The sequence below is a fragment of the Silurus aristotelis genome, assembly GCF_946808225.1.
Source record: "Silurus aristotelis genome assembly, chromosome: 20".
In the NCBI taxonomy this organism is placed as follows: domain Eukaryota; kingdom Metazoa; phylum Chordata; class Actinopteri; order Siluriformes; family Siluridae; genus Silurus; species Silurus aristotelis.
Genome location: NC_139593.1, coordinates 146252 through 160193, shown reverse-complemented (window position 1 = coordinate 160193; position 13942 = coordinate 146252). Strand labels below are relative to the sequence as shown.

Here is a 13942-nt window from a genome sequence, read left to right as displayed (position 1 = left end):
AACAGACACGTGGCAGTCTGTGACTTAAGTTTAAGTCTGATTGGTTTAAAATGATGGTTTACCTAGATGAAAATATATAAGACAATTAGGAATAATTTGATTCATTAATCCAACGATCTCTGATCCTTTTAGATCCTGGCTGTGTTTCCAGCACTTCTGGCAGCAATGACTGGTTTGAAAAGAACCTTGGCAATTTCAGCAATTATGCCACCTTTAAAGAGCTCCAAATTCTAAATGCTAATTTCTCCAGTGTGAGTAACATCACAATTGCAGCAATTACTTGTTTCGTTTGTGTTCACAAGAGTGTAGTAGAAACAGTTGGTCTTTGGGTTTTGGCTGAGAGAACATACAGCTGCTGTACCAGTGTTGTTTGTTTTCCTTGTAGACCTGTTGTGAACAGAATGTCTGACATGAATGTTTTGTCCTGCAGCTTGCAGTGTTCGGTTTACTGTCCAGTGAGCAGAAAGCTGAGTTCATTTTGCAGCCAAATGCAGGAGTGTTGGGAAATGATTCTGTGTTTAGAGAGGTGTTTAGCCGTATGATCACATCTTTAGATCTGAATCAACTTGTCAGCTTCTTCACAGCCTTCAGCCAGATTGCAATACAAGTGAGGATCTCTGTAGCCTATTTTCTTGTAAAATAAAAGACATTTATTCTGTGCATACAAATGTATGAAGTCCAAGTATTTGCAGACTTTTAACGGATGCCGATGTGTGTTTGCAGATGAACATGACTAGCATTCCTTCAGCAACATCAGACACCATTCTGAACATAACGTTAATGAATCTGGCGCCTCACTTCCAAAGTTTCAGCTCAAAGGACTTTGCACTGTGGTTCCAGACTTACCTTTCCATCTTCCTTCCTGGGACTGGTCCAAGCACCCTGTCGATCATCCCCATGAACATCAGCTGTGACTCCTACAGAGAGATGTGAGCTTCTCCTTGACATGAACTCAGAAATCTAATATTTTTTACTTTCAATTTAATTCATTATTTTTTTCTTTTGATTTGTAATTTGTCTATTTCTATTGGTGTGTTTACAGAGTGAAAGGCCTTAATAATGTGTACAGTAACCTCTCTGTAACACAGTCCAACACTATCTTCAGTTACATACAAGACTATCTGAAGTACCAGTCCAGCCAAGGTGTGTGTGTGTGTGTGTGTGTGTGTGTGTGTGTGTGTGAGTGTGTGTGTGTGTGTGTGTGTGTGTGTGTGTGTGTGTGTGTGTGTGTGTGTGTGTGTAGGTGTGTACCTTTGTGTGTATTTTGTATTATGCTGTATGTAGACGGTGATAAGTCGATGTGACTGACTGATGATGGGTTCGGTCAAAGGAATGTCCAACATTCACTGATATTATCAATTTGAATACACCACAGACATTTTCATTAGTGCCCTCTGTTGCCTAACAGGCCTGAGCTGCTATGGCAGTGGGAGCTTCTACATGTTCCTGAAACAGTTGTTCCTCAGTTTTGGATTCCCTGACCTAAAAGATTTCCTGTCCCTTATTCCGGCTGATCGACAGGCAGAGGTACTTCTGCTCTCGAACACTGTTCACATCAGTGAAACGCTCAATAACAGTTTTAGTAGTAAACAGTAAGTTGACCACTCCTCCCTCTGTAATTAGTGTGGTGTCCCTCCTCTGTCTCCTCTAGATTTTGAGCTCCATCTCAACGGAAGAACTCAGCGAGTATCTGAACAGCACAAACCCAGTGATTAATGGTTCTGAACTCTGCACACTGCTTGACAATTACAACAGAACCACTCAGTACCTGGAGATGGTATTTTCTTCATTTCACTTTTGCTGTTGCCCATGCATGTTGCTTACTTTTTTGTTATATTAACAGATAGAGTAATCTCTGTATCCCTTTACAGGAGCCTGTTTTGTCCTCAGCTCTGGCCAGCCAAACATTAAAGTGTGTGTGGCCTCGTGCACTTAGTGCCTCATCTCAGGCTGATGTAGAACAGTGGTTTAATGTCACACTGCTTCACTACCTGCCCTACCTCAGCTCTCAGCTCATCAGCTCCACCCAGCTCAGTGGTGCCTCTTGTCTGTCATACAGGAAACTGTGAGTCTTTGTTGCATTCAGCATTACACAGGGTTCTCAGCACAAACACGGACCTCTGTCTGTTGGCTTAAAAAACAAGTATCTCTAGTACAACATTTCCTCTATATGTGTGTTTGTGAGCAGGGTGTCCATCCTAGGGGACAACTACACCTTTGCTGCAGCTGATTTCACCCCAGCTGATGTGTACAGCTCTATTAAAGAGTATTTAAGCAGCAGCAGTAAGTATAAACTCTTTTCTTCTGTTTTCAATCCCTCTCTCTTTCTCTCTGATGAAATGTCCTTCACTGTTGTTTTCGGTACACGTGTATGTACAATATGTGTGTCTCAACAAAACTATGTGTATGTGTACTTTGCAGATGGCAGCCCTCGCTGCTATAACTCTTCAGATCCTCTTCTGAACTCCACTGCCTGGTTTGTCGATAATATCGGATTCTTCATCACCTTCATCACCCTCACTGATCTTCAATCATTCCTATCAGGAAACATGGTAGCACGCACACACACACACGCACACACACACACACACACACACACACACACACACAAGCATACGTGTAATTATCTATTTTAGTAATTTGGACCGATATCAGCTAAATACATCATGCAACACACACTCATAGTGACGTATTAATGTGTGGTTTATTATGTTCTTTAGTCAAGTGTCTTCCTGAAGAACTCTGAAAATCTTCAGTTGTTCAACAATGCAGACATTTCAGCCAGTGTCCTGCAGTACTACACAAGAGAGTTGTACCTCCAGTTTCCTGACTTCAGCCCACTCAGGTAACACTAGACTCTACACATTATCAACTACTTCTTCTATTTCTTCATCCAGCCTTGTATAAAGCATTCTTAAAGCTTATTTGTGTTTTTATAGATTACCATCTGAGCTGCTGTGTCAAAGTCCTTCCTCCATGTTTGTTCCTCTTGGAGATGCAGACATTCAGACCATCCTCACTAAGATCAACAACTTCTGTACAGAATTTAATCCAGAGGTGATCAATAAATAAGTATCTGCCTGTTTACTAATCAGCTAGTGTAGCAGTACCAGATATCTATAATCCTTTTCTCTTTTCAGGTTACAGCGTTGCTGGTAGCAAAGTTTCCCAATATAACAACAGATGCCATCCAATCGTTGGGTAGCCTGTGCGTGGGCCTGACTGTGGGCCAGATAAACTCCGCCCCCTCCAATGTGTTAAACACTACACTGTCTACACTCAGTATCATCAGTGGCTGGGACCAGGGCCAATTGAATGCCCTCATCCAGAGCATCATTAGTTCAGGCTTTAATGTGAGTGTACATTGCAAAATTGTCAGGAATGACAGTCTATGCTACTGGAAATGAAATCACATCAAGTTGAAGCTATTTCACAAAATCAACCTGTGAAGAACAAAATTGTATTTCCTTTTTATATATATATTTACTAATAACACGCTATTTCTCAAAGTCCTGCAATTTAAACATTCTCTTGGTGCATTCATGTGGACAATATCAGAATTATTTCTTTTAATCGGATTGTATTATCTCACAGATCGACAGTGCCTCCTCAGTCTTGTCACTGGGAACACTTATTGGTGGTGTTCCTTCTGCAACCATCTCCATCCTCCCATCTTCTCAGATTATGTCTTTATCACAAAATGTAACGTTCATCAATAACATTTTATCAGCACCAGTTATTCTGCAAGAGACATTTGTCCAAAAGGTATACACTCTTTTTAACACGAGGCGCACACACACACACACACACACACACACACACACACACACACACACACACACACAATACTGTTATTTACATTTCTGTGACTGTCTCCTATACAGCTTTGTATTTGTATGGAATCAATTGTTTGTTGATGTTGAAGTCTGCTCCAACCCTTTTTTTCCAGATAATCTCTGTACACCAAACTGAAGTGATACAGAATGTTCCAGATGCACTGGTGATGTATATTCCGCTTGTTCTATTGACATCACTGAGCTCTGTGGAAATTTCACTCATCAATAACAAAAGCTGGAGTCATGAACAGGTAACTGAACAGACGACTCACTTTGTAAATCACTTTGTTATACTGGTTTGACTGTAATCCCAGCACTTACAGATATTTGAATTCCAGTCTAGTTTGGTAATCAGGGTGTAAAAGTCATTCCCATAAATGCTATGACTTGTTCCATTCCTACCAGGCTATGATGCTGTTTGGTGCAGTGGCAAGTGCCAGTGATAATCCAGAAGAGTGAGTTAGAAACACACAGAATGTCTCTCTCTCTCTCTCTCTCTCTCTCTCTCTCTCTCTCTCTCTCTCTCTCTCTCTCTCTCTCACACACACACACAAACACACAGACACTCACACACAACCTGACTTGCTAAGATTGCAATTTGGTGAATAAACTAGTCATTGAGTGTGTGTCTGTGTTTGACTCTGTGTGTGTGTGTGTGTGTGTGTGTGTGTGTGTGTGTGTGTGTTTATGTGGGTGTTTCTCCCCACAGTCTGTCACCATCAGTACTGCAGGGATTCTCCTGTGGTTCAGTTCAGACTCTGCCAACACAAAAAGCCAAAGATCTAGTGAAAGCCTGTAGACCACGTGCAGACAGAGACAAGGTTGTCCTGAAAGAGGCTCAGGTAGATACACTCTGATATTCTTTCACATTATGCACAAAGCCTGAGACAGAGACAGCATGTGGACCCAAACCTTGACTAGTAAATGAGAAACTACATAATTACAATGCATTCTGTGTTTCAGCTGACCTGCATGTACAACTACGTAAAAGAAGATCCATTTGTTAACTTTACTGATGTCCCCTCTGACCTGCTACTGTACTACAGGTGTGGAACACTTTCACGCACACAAAATACTGACTATAAAAGATAATACACATGTCTCCTGCATTCCCACTTGATGGTTTCAGGTGTCTGAAATGAATAGTGTGGGTTGTTTGCTATCTGTGTGTTGTAGCTATGAGAAAATACAGAAGGTGAACTGCCAGTCATATTTCAGTGCCCTGGGCAAAGCAGATTTCTATGTTGTTTCCCCTGTCCTTGACAAAATGACCAACCTGTTCAACAATGCAAAGGACTGCCTGGTAATACATACACAGTAACATGTTTACAGCCCAACACATTCATTGTTAGCATTTAAATCTTGGAAAACCAAATTGCACCAAATGTTACATTCGATTTGTGAACTTCCAGTGTTGAAATATTCATCTATTGCAATCAGCACATTCCCTTCTTTGGAAGGACTTCCATAAGTGTTTTGTGATCTATCAAGAACATATAATTGGGTTAATTTATTAGCAAAATGTTCAAGTTCATATAAAAGACAAATATTTTGAAACAAAATGTTGGACTCCTCACAAGTCCCCCATTTTTAGAGATTCTGTGTGACACTTCTTTATGGTTTGTGATGCTGTAGGGTATATCTGGTGTGAGTCTGACCAGGGATCAGGTGGATGTTCTTGGGAATATGGCCTGCACACTGGACTTCTCCTACATTCAGAACTCTGACCCTCTCATTTTGGAGAAACTGAAGAACTGTGAAGATCTTTCTGATTCTCAGATCACTGCTATACAGTCACTGCTGCTCAGTGGAAACACTACTTATGGGTAAGACAGAGCATCTTGTGCATTAGCACATATCGTTTATATATGTGGTAGAGTTGTAGAAAGGAAAAATCACATTTTAACATTTAAATTGAAAAGCCTAAAAAGGAAATGAAACAAAATAAATAATGTGTGTTTGTATTTGTATTATATTATTAGTATTATATCTTTGACATTATTTTTCTTTAATCAGTAATCCATCAACATGGAATGAGCAGACCGTGGAACAACTCGGCATGCTGGCTGTTTATTTCAAATCAGACCTCTGCAACAAGCTTAGCTTTGTATGAAAACATGTTCAGCTTTGCATTTATGATTTTGATTGATTTATTAACCCAGTGTTAGACTATCTGGACTAATTTAATGTGTGTTTGTGTATGTTTGTGTGTGTGTGTGTGTGTGTGTGTGTGTGTGTGTGTGTGTGTGTGTGTGTGTGCGTGCGTGTGTATGTGTGCATTGTTTATAGAATGTGAAAAGGAATGTTCTTTCAGTCCTAAGGAAGCAGAAGCTCCCAATAAAGAAACTAAGGGCATTCTTTACAGAATGCAACTCAGAAAGCACTACAGGTAATGGTACACATTAAGGTACATGGACAGGTTTTGAGATTCTGTCCATTACTGAGTAACTCTAAACCTTCTGTGTCTAACAGTGAGCAAGATCACAGCAGCAACAATTGCAGATACATCGTTTCCATACGGCTTTAACTCCACGCTGTTTGATCTGTATCTGGACATCGATGTCCTACAGGACAACCTGGCAGCCATTACTGAGAAAGTGGTGGACACCAGCCTCCAGAATGTCATTCTGAACAAGTTAAACCAGGTATTATAAGAAATTCAAGGTTGTTTGTGCTTTTCTCGCATAGTATTCTGTTATTATTTGCAGTGTGTGTTTAAATATAATTCTTGCATGCTATATGTTTGCAAAATAAATAATCTCTCAATTAAGGTTTGTTTTTGGGATATAAGTTCAAAGTCAGACTTTGTGTGTATGTTGGATTTACCCAAACAAAATTTTGGATATTGTGTGCCAGGTGGTATATTAAAATTTGTTGAAATTTTTGCATATCTAGATTTACCCATCAGGCCTTAATGATGATGTGCTGCAACTACTAGGTTCCACTTCTCGGGTGGCATCTATTGATGCTATTAGCAAATGGAACATTACTATAATTGATACGTTGTCCTCTTTACTGGACTCAAATGATGGAAGCTGGGAACCAGAAAAGGTAATGGATGGATTTAAAAGTGTGTGAGTGTAAGTTTAAATGTTTATGAGAGAGAGAGAGAGAGAGAGAGAGAGAGAGAGAGAGAGAGAGAGAGAGAGAGACATTCCCAACTCCTCTGAGAGAGATGGGGAGAGAGAAATCATGAGCATCTGCAATCCTTTAATCAGAAAAACAGAGAGTATATCTAATCCATCAGAGAACGAGAGCAAGACAGAGGGGAAGAGAGAGATAGGTCATGTGCGATCCCATATAGAGAGGAGGAGAGGGCATCTGTGATCCTTTATAGAGTGAAAGAAAAACCATTTGTGATCCTATATAGAGGGGAAGAGAAAAAATCTGTGATCCTTTATAGAGTGAAAGAGAAATCATCTGTGATCCTATAAAGAGCGAAAGAGAAAACATCTGTGATCCTATGTAGAGAGAAAAAGAGAGCTGGGTCATGTTTGATCCTATATAGTGAAGAAGAGAGAGCATCTTTGATTCTGTATAGAGAGAAAAAGAGAGCATTCGTGATCCATCAGTAAGAGGAAGATAGAGAATTACAATTAAATTTATGGCATTTCGCAGATGCCTATTCCAGAGCAACTTACAATTATCTGATTTATACATTTAAGCACTTGAGGGTTAAGAACCCTAATATATCTATTGAATAGACACTGCCCTGCTTTCTACTTTAATATTGTATTTTTTCTAGAGCAAAGCATTAATTATGAGATATCTGAGCATGGATAATTACTCTCTGGGAAGTGCTGAATTAAATGTCATTGGTTCTAACATCTGTACATTAGATATCAATGTACTTGAAAATATCACTGCTGAAAGTCTAATGTAAGTAGTAACACAAACATGTTCATACATACATAAACACGGAAAAGAAAAAAAAAGAGATTTAAGAATAATTTGAGTACTGTAGTGTTCATGATGTTTCCTTTTTTCTCTATGCAGGATGGTCCTGCCTCCAGATCTGACTTTATGTTCAATCCAACAAAAATCTGCTCTGTTCATCATTGCCAAATCTTCATTTAGCAATTTTCGCAGCAATGCCACAACATACTACCGACTCTTGATACCTTATCTAGGTAAAAAAACGCTAATATACATTTAATGTAATTGTTTGATATTCACTCTCCAGACGATTAATATTTACATGAAATGAACTTTACTCCTGCTCATACATGCTATCATCCCACCACCCAATCATTTAACATTTCCACAATGTCTGAATTTACATGCTCATAAAATCACAAATGTACATTCCACATCATTGTTGATGCCAGACAGGTTGAACTTACAAATAATAATTATCACTGACTTTACTAGAATCTCATAATGCAATACACATTGCATTTCCATTATTTTATAATTTTTTTGTTATGTTTTTGTAATTTGTAGATTGATGCACTTAGTTATACACAACCAGGCATAACTTTATTGTCACTGATCAGGTATAACATTATAACCACCTGCCTAATATTATATTGGTTCTCTTTTGTTGTCAAAACAGTCGTAATCGGTAGAGCATTAACTTCTTCAGCAATTTGAGCTGCAGTAGCTCGTCTGTTGCAAGCCGACCACATGAGCCAGCCTTTGCTCCTTCCGTGCATCAATGAGTCTTGGTGAAAGATTTTCACTAATACTCTGATCAGGCATAACATTATGACCACTGACAAGTAAATTAAATAACACTATTATCTCTTCATCATTGCACCTGTTAGTGAATGGGATATATTAGGCAGCAAGTGAACATTTTGTCCTTAATCCAATTGAGCGTATTGAGCATTGGGCTGTGCTGGACAAACAAGTATTATGTATGTAGGCCCCACCTCACAACAGGTCTTAAAGGATCTGCTGCTAACATCTTGGTGCTAGGAGCACCAAGCACAACTTAAGGGATCTAGTGGAGTGCATATCTTGATGGGTCACGGCTGTTTTGGCAGCAAAAGGGGGGCCAACACAATATTACATGGGTGGTTATAATGTTATTCCTGATCGGATCCAGATGTATATCCCACCCACTAGCAGGTGCCATGATAAAGAGATAATCAGTGTTATTTACTTCACCAGTCATAATGTTTATATATATATATATATATATATATATATATATATATATATATATATATATATATATATATATATATATATATATATATATATACATTTGTGTGTGTGTCTAGGTGGAGCTTCTGTGGAAGACATTCAGGACCTTTCAACTCATAACATCAGCATGGACATTACAACATTCATTGAACTGAACCTGGCTGTTCTTAATGTATGAATACAAACAAAAAATATTTACTTCTTTTATATAAAGCAGAAAGAAATATACATTGAGATATATAACAAGTTTATTAAGTTAATTAACTGAGAAAATCTTTTGTGTTTTTGTTAGGCCCTGAATGTCAAAACTGTACAATCTCTAATGGGGGTAAATGTGGCAGATTTAAAACTGTTTGAGAATTCTTCAGCAGTTCAGTCTTGGGTGTCACAACAGATCCCATCTGAATTAAATATGCTGAATCTTGGCATTATCAACTCAAAGAGCAATAATTATTCCACAGTCATCACTACAAGTTCCATGACATCTATTGACACTACCATATCCAGTGTCAACACAATGACAACAATTATCAACACATCTACAGATACAAACGCCATTCTCAGCACCAATGCTTCCCCTGTTACAAGTTTCAAAGACATTTCCACTGTTGGAACAACGGCCGACACAACCGCCCCTTCTAATACCCCCATGACTAGCTTTGGAATCAACACTTCTATTGGAGCACATGTCAACATGTCTACAACTAGCAATGCTCTTCTTACAGCTAATGCTTCCCTCATGACAAGCATTGAAATGAGCACTACTGCTGAAAAAAATGCCGACATGTCTGCCACTAGTAATTCCCTCCTTACAACAAATCCTTCCACTAGTGCAAGCTTTGAAAACAGCACTTCAGCTGGAACAAATGTCAATACCACTGCCACTAGCAATGCCTTCTATACTGCCAATGCTTCTCTTACTGCAAATATTGAAATCACCACTTCTTTCCCAAACAATTCTGGCACCAGTGTCAACATGACAACCATCAGCAATGCCCTTATCACTAGTACCTCCCCCATGACAAGCTTTGAAATCAGCACTTCTAATGGAGCAAATGTTAACAAATCTTCCACTAGCAATGACCTTCTTACAATTACTGCTTTTCCTTCGACAAGCTTTGAAACCAACACTTCTCCTGGAACCAATAACAATATGTCTGCCACTAGCAATGCCCCCCTGACAACCACTGCTTCAACTACTACAAGCTTTGAAATCAGCACTTCTGCTGGAACAAATATCAACATGTCTACCACTAGCAATGCCCTCCTTACAACCACTCCTTCCCCCAGTGCAAGCTTTGAAATTGGCACCTCTGCCGAAACAAATGTCAATACCACTGCCACTAGCAATGCCTTCTATACTGCCAATGCTTCTCTCACTGCAAATATTGAAATCACCACTTCTTTCCCAAACAATTCTGGCACCAGTGTCAACATGACAACCATCAGCAATGCCCTTATCACTAGTACCTCCCCCATGACAAGCTTTGAAATCAGCACTTCTAATGGAACAAATGTTAACAAATCTTCCACTAGCAATGACCTTCTTACAATTACTGCTTTTCCTTCGACAAGCTTTGAAACCAACACTTCTCCTGGAACCAATAACAATATGTCTGCCACTAGCAATGCCCCCCTGACAACCACTGCTTCAACTACAACAAGCTTTGAAATCAGCACTTCTGCTGGAACAAATGTCAACATGTCTACCACTAGCAATGCCCTCCTTACAACCACTCCTTCCCCCAGTGCAAGCTTTGAAATTGGCACCTCTGCCGAAACAAATGTCAATACCACTGCCACTAGCAATGCCTCCTATACTGCCAATGCTTCTCTCACTGCAAATATTGAAATCACCACTTCTTTCCCAAACAATTCTGGCACCAGTGTCAACATGACAACCATCAGCAATGCCCTTATCACTAGTACCCCCCCCATGACAAGCTTTGAAATCAGCACTTCTAATGGAGCAAATGTTAACAAATCTTCCACTAGCAATGACCTTCTTACAATTACTGCTTTTCCTTCAACAAGCTTTGAAACCAACATTTCTCCTGGAACCAATAACAATATGTCTGCCACTAGCAATGCCCCCCTGACAACCACTGCTTCAACTACTACAAGCTTTGAAATCAGCACTTCTGCTGGAACAAATGTCAACATGTCTACCACTAGCAATGCCCTCCTTACAACCACTCCTTCCCCCAGTTCAAGCTTTAAAAACAGCACTTCAGCTGGAACAAATGTCAATATCACTGCCACTAGCAATGCCTTCTATACTGCCAATGCTTCTGCCACTGCAAATATTGAAATCACCACTTCTTTTCAAAACAATTCTGGCACTAGTGTCAACATGACAACTGCTAACAATTCCCTTATCACTAGTGCTTCCCCCATGACTAGCTTTGATATCAGCAAATCTATTGGAGCACATATCACCATGTCTCCAACCATCAATGACCTTCTTACAACTACTGCTTCCCCCTTGCCAAGCATTGAAACCAACACTTCTCCTAAAACTAATAACAACATGTCTGCCACTAGCAATGCCCTGCTTAACACCACTGCTTCCACTACTAAAAGCTTTGAAATCAGCACTTCTGCTGGAACAAATGTCAACATGTACACCACTAGCAATGCCCTCCGTACAACCACTCCTTTCCCCAGTGCATCCATTGAAATCAGCACTTCAGCTGGAACAAATGTCAACATGTCTACAACTAGCAATGCTCTTCTTACAACTACTGCTTCCCCCTTGACAAGCATTGAAACCAACACTTCTCCTGAAACTAATAACAACATGTCTGCCACTAGCAATGCCCTCCTTACCACCACTGCTTCCACTTCTACAAGCTTTGAAATCAGCACTTCTGCTGAAGCACATGCCAGCATGTCTGCCACTAGTAATGCCCTCCTTACGACAACTCCTTCCCCTAGTGTAAGTTTTGAAATTGGCATTTCTCCTGGAACAAATGTCAACATGTCTACAACTAGCAATGACCTTCTTACAACTACTGCTTCCCCCTTGACAAGCATTGAAACCAACACTTCTTCTGGAACCAATAATATGTCTGCCACTAGTAATGCCCCCCTTACAACCAATGCTTCCACTACTGCAATCTTTAAGATAAGCACTTCTGCTGGAACAAATGTCAACATATCTACCACTAGCAATGCCCTCCTTACAACCATTTCTGCTGAAAACACAGCTTCTACTGAAAATGCCATTATCAGCACCACTGCTTCTACCATTTCAAATATAAAAGCCACCACTTCATTTGAAAGCATTCTTAACATTACTGTGAACCCATGTCAAAATGTTGACAGGTGAGTTGTGGTTAATAAAAGAAAGTTCATTTTAAGAAAGTCATTTCAAAAGTAGTGACAGAATAAATAATTTTCATGTTATCTATTTATTATTTCCACAGTCAAACATTTGAGAGTACACATTTGGATGGAAATATTTCTGCACTACTTTGCAACATTAGCATCACTTACTATGCCTGTTCATCAGTAAGCCATCGATTAACCACAAGCAAAATTATACAAATATTTTCTGAATTCAGCCCTGTACAAATAATAGTTTTGTAGTCATTTATCTACATTAAAACTTTTAATGTTTTATGTTCTTGTGTTTCAAGGTTACCATTTTGTCTACTGATGAACTTGCCAAACTGCTAATATGTAAACTGGAAGGCAGTATTAAGTACCCAGAAGAAGTTTGGAATCTGTTTTTTGACAAATTTGCAGGACCATTGGATGAAGCCCTGGACCAGATTTCCAATATGGTATGAATGAAATCTGGGCATCACTATAGTATAATTTTAATAATTATAATATTAATGTATTTGGATATGTGTATTGTATGTTCTTTCTTGTAGACCCTCAGCAGTGCCAATGCTGATCCAAATATACTTGATGCCATTGGGGAAGCTATAATTAAGGACTTTACCATAGCACAAATGAAGAATGTCACTTTTATCAGGATTTGGTTTCTTGTAAGGCTCAGACTGTTTTTGTCATCAGTGTCCACAGACTTTCTGTTCAGCATCAGTTCCAAAAACTTCAGCTGTGAGACATACCAAATTGTGTAAGTATGGTCACTGGAATTTAGAAACTCCAGATGTGTTATTTAAGACATGAAGATGATGTAGTTCATGTGAAAATCTGATCTGTTCCATTCAAATTAGGGTGGAGGCTCTCAGTAGTCAGGAATCACTCATGACAAAGAAACAGAAGCAGTGGGTCTTTACTTCATTCATCTTTCCCTTCCTGTCAAGAGTTGACTTGCCAGGTACATAGTCTCCTTTATATGTTCAGAAACCTGAAACAGACACGTGGCAGTCTGTGACTTAAGTTTAAGTCTGATTGGTTTAAAATGATGGTTTACCTAGATGAAAATATATAAGACAATTAGGAATAATTTGATTCATTAATCCAACGATCTCTGATCCTTTTAGATCCTGGCTGTGTTTCCAGCACTTCTGGCAGCAATGACTGGTTTGAAAAGAACCTTGGCAATTTCAGCAATTATGCCACCTTTAAAGAGCTCCAAATTCTAAATGCTAATTTCTCCAGTGTGAGTAACATCACAATTGCAGCAATTACTTGTTTCGTTTGTGTTCACAAGAGTGTAGTAGAAACAGTTGGTCTTTGGGTTTTGGCTGAGAGAACATACAGCTGCTGTACCAGTGTTGTTTGTTTTCCTTGTAGACCTGTTGTGAACAGAATGTCTGACATGAATGTTTTGTCCTGCAGCTTGCAGTGTTCGGTTTACTGTCCAGTGAGCAGAAAGCTGAGTTCATTTTGCAGCCAAATGCAGGAGTGTTGGGAAATGATTCTGTGTTTAGAGAGGTGTTTAGCCGTATGATCACATCTTTAGATCTGAATCAACTTGTCAGCTTCTTCACAGCCTTCAGCCAGATTGCAATACAAGTGAGGATCTCTGTAGCCTA

At 39.4% G+C, this 13942-nt stretch overlaps 2 protein-coding genes across 2 annotated transcripts in view; one reads left to right on the top strand and one right to left on the bottom strand.

Moving 5' to 3' along the window:
• The window catches only part of LOC310715611 (integrin alpha-M-like), a gene marked incomplete at its 3' end in the record, with an annotated part of 231568 nt that overhangs the window by 71570 nt on the left and 146056 nt on the right, over positions 1-13942 (bottom strand). The gene's annotated exons all lie outside the window — the stretch shown is intronic.
• LOC310715583 (uncharacterized protein) overlaps positions 1-13942 on the top strand; it is a gene marked incomplete at both ends in the record, with an annotated part of 66600 nt that overhangs the window by 47589 nt on the left and 5069 nt on the right. Inside the window, 33 exons of the mRNA XM_083522096.1 lie at positions 133-251; positions 431-607; positions 724-929; positions 1043-1143; positions 1409-1527; positions 1652-1777; positions 1872-2065; positions 2189-2283; positions 2422-2552; positions 2721-2845; positions 2940-3057; positions 3141-3353; positions 3595-3765; positions 3950-4087; positions 4242-4291; positions 4546-4678; positions 4800-4882; positions 5013-5139; positions 5472-5662; positions 5853-5943; positions 6126-6225; positions 6309-6481; positions 6732-6887; positions 7582-7715; positions 7833-7966; positions 9065-9159; positions 9280-9832; positions 10292-12314; positions 12416-12500; positions 12629-12775; positions 12869-13058; positions 13448-13566; positions 13746-13922. Coding sequence (XP_083378222.1) covers positions 133-251; positions 431-607; positions 724-929; positions 1043-1143; positions 1409-1527; positions 1652-1777; positions 1872-2065; positions 2189-2283; positions 2422-2552; positions 2721-2845; positions 2940-3057; positions 3141-3353; positions 3595-3765; positions 3950-4087; positions 4242-4291; positions 4546-4678; positions 4800-4882; positions 5013-5139; positions 5472-5662; positions 5853-5943; positions 6126-6225; positions 6309-6481; positions 6732-6887; positions 7582-7715; positions 7833-7966; positions 9065-9159; positions 9280-9832; positions 10292-12314; positions 12416-12500; positions 12629-12775; positions 12869-13058; positions 13448-13566; positions 13746-13922 — 6794 coding nt within the window. The remainder of the gene's footprint in view (positions 1-132; positions 252-430; positions 608-723; positions 930-1042; positions 1144-1408; positions 1528-1651; positions 1778-1871; positions 2066-2188; positions 2284-2421; positions 2553-2720; positions 2846-2939; positions 3058-3140; positions 3354-3594; positions 3766-3949; positions 4088-4241; positions 4292-4545; positions 4679-4799; positions 4883-5012; positions 5140-5471; positions 5663-5852; positions 5944-6125; positions 6226-6308; positions 6482-6731; positions 6888-7581; positions 7716-7832; positions 7967-9064; positions 9160-9279; positions 9833-10291; positions 12315-12415; positions 12501-12628; positions 12776-12868; positions 13059-13447; positions 13567-13745; positions 13923-13942) is intronic.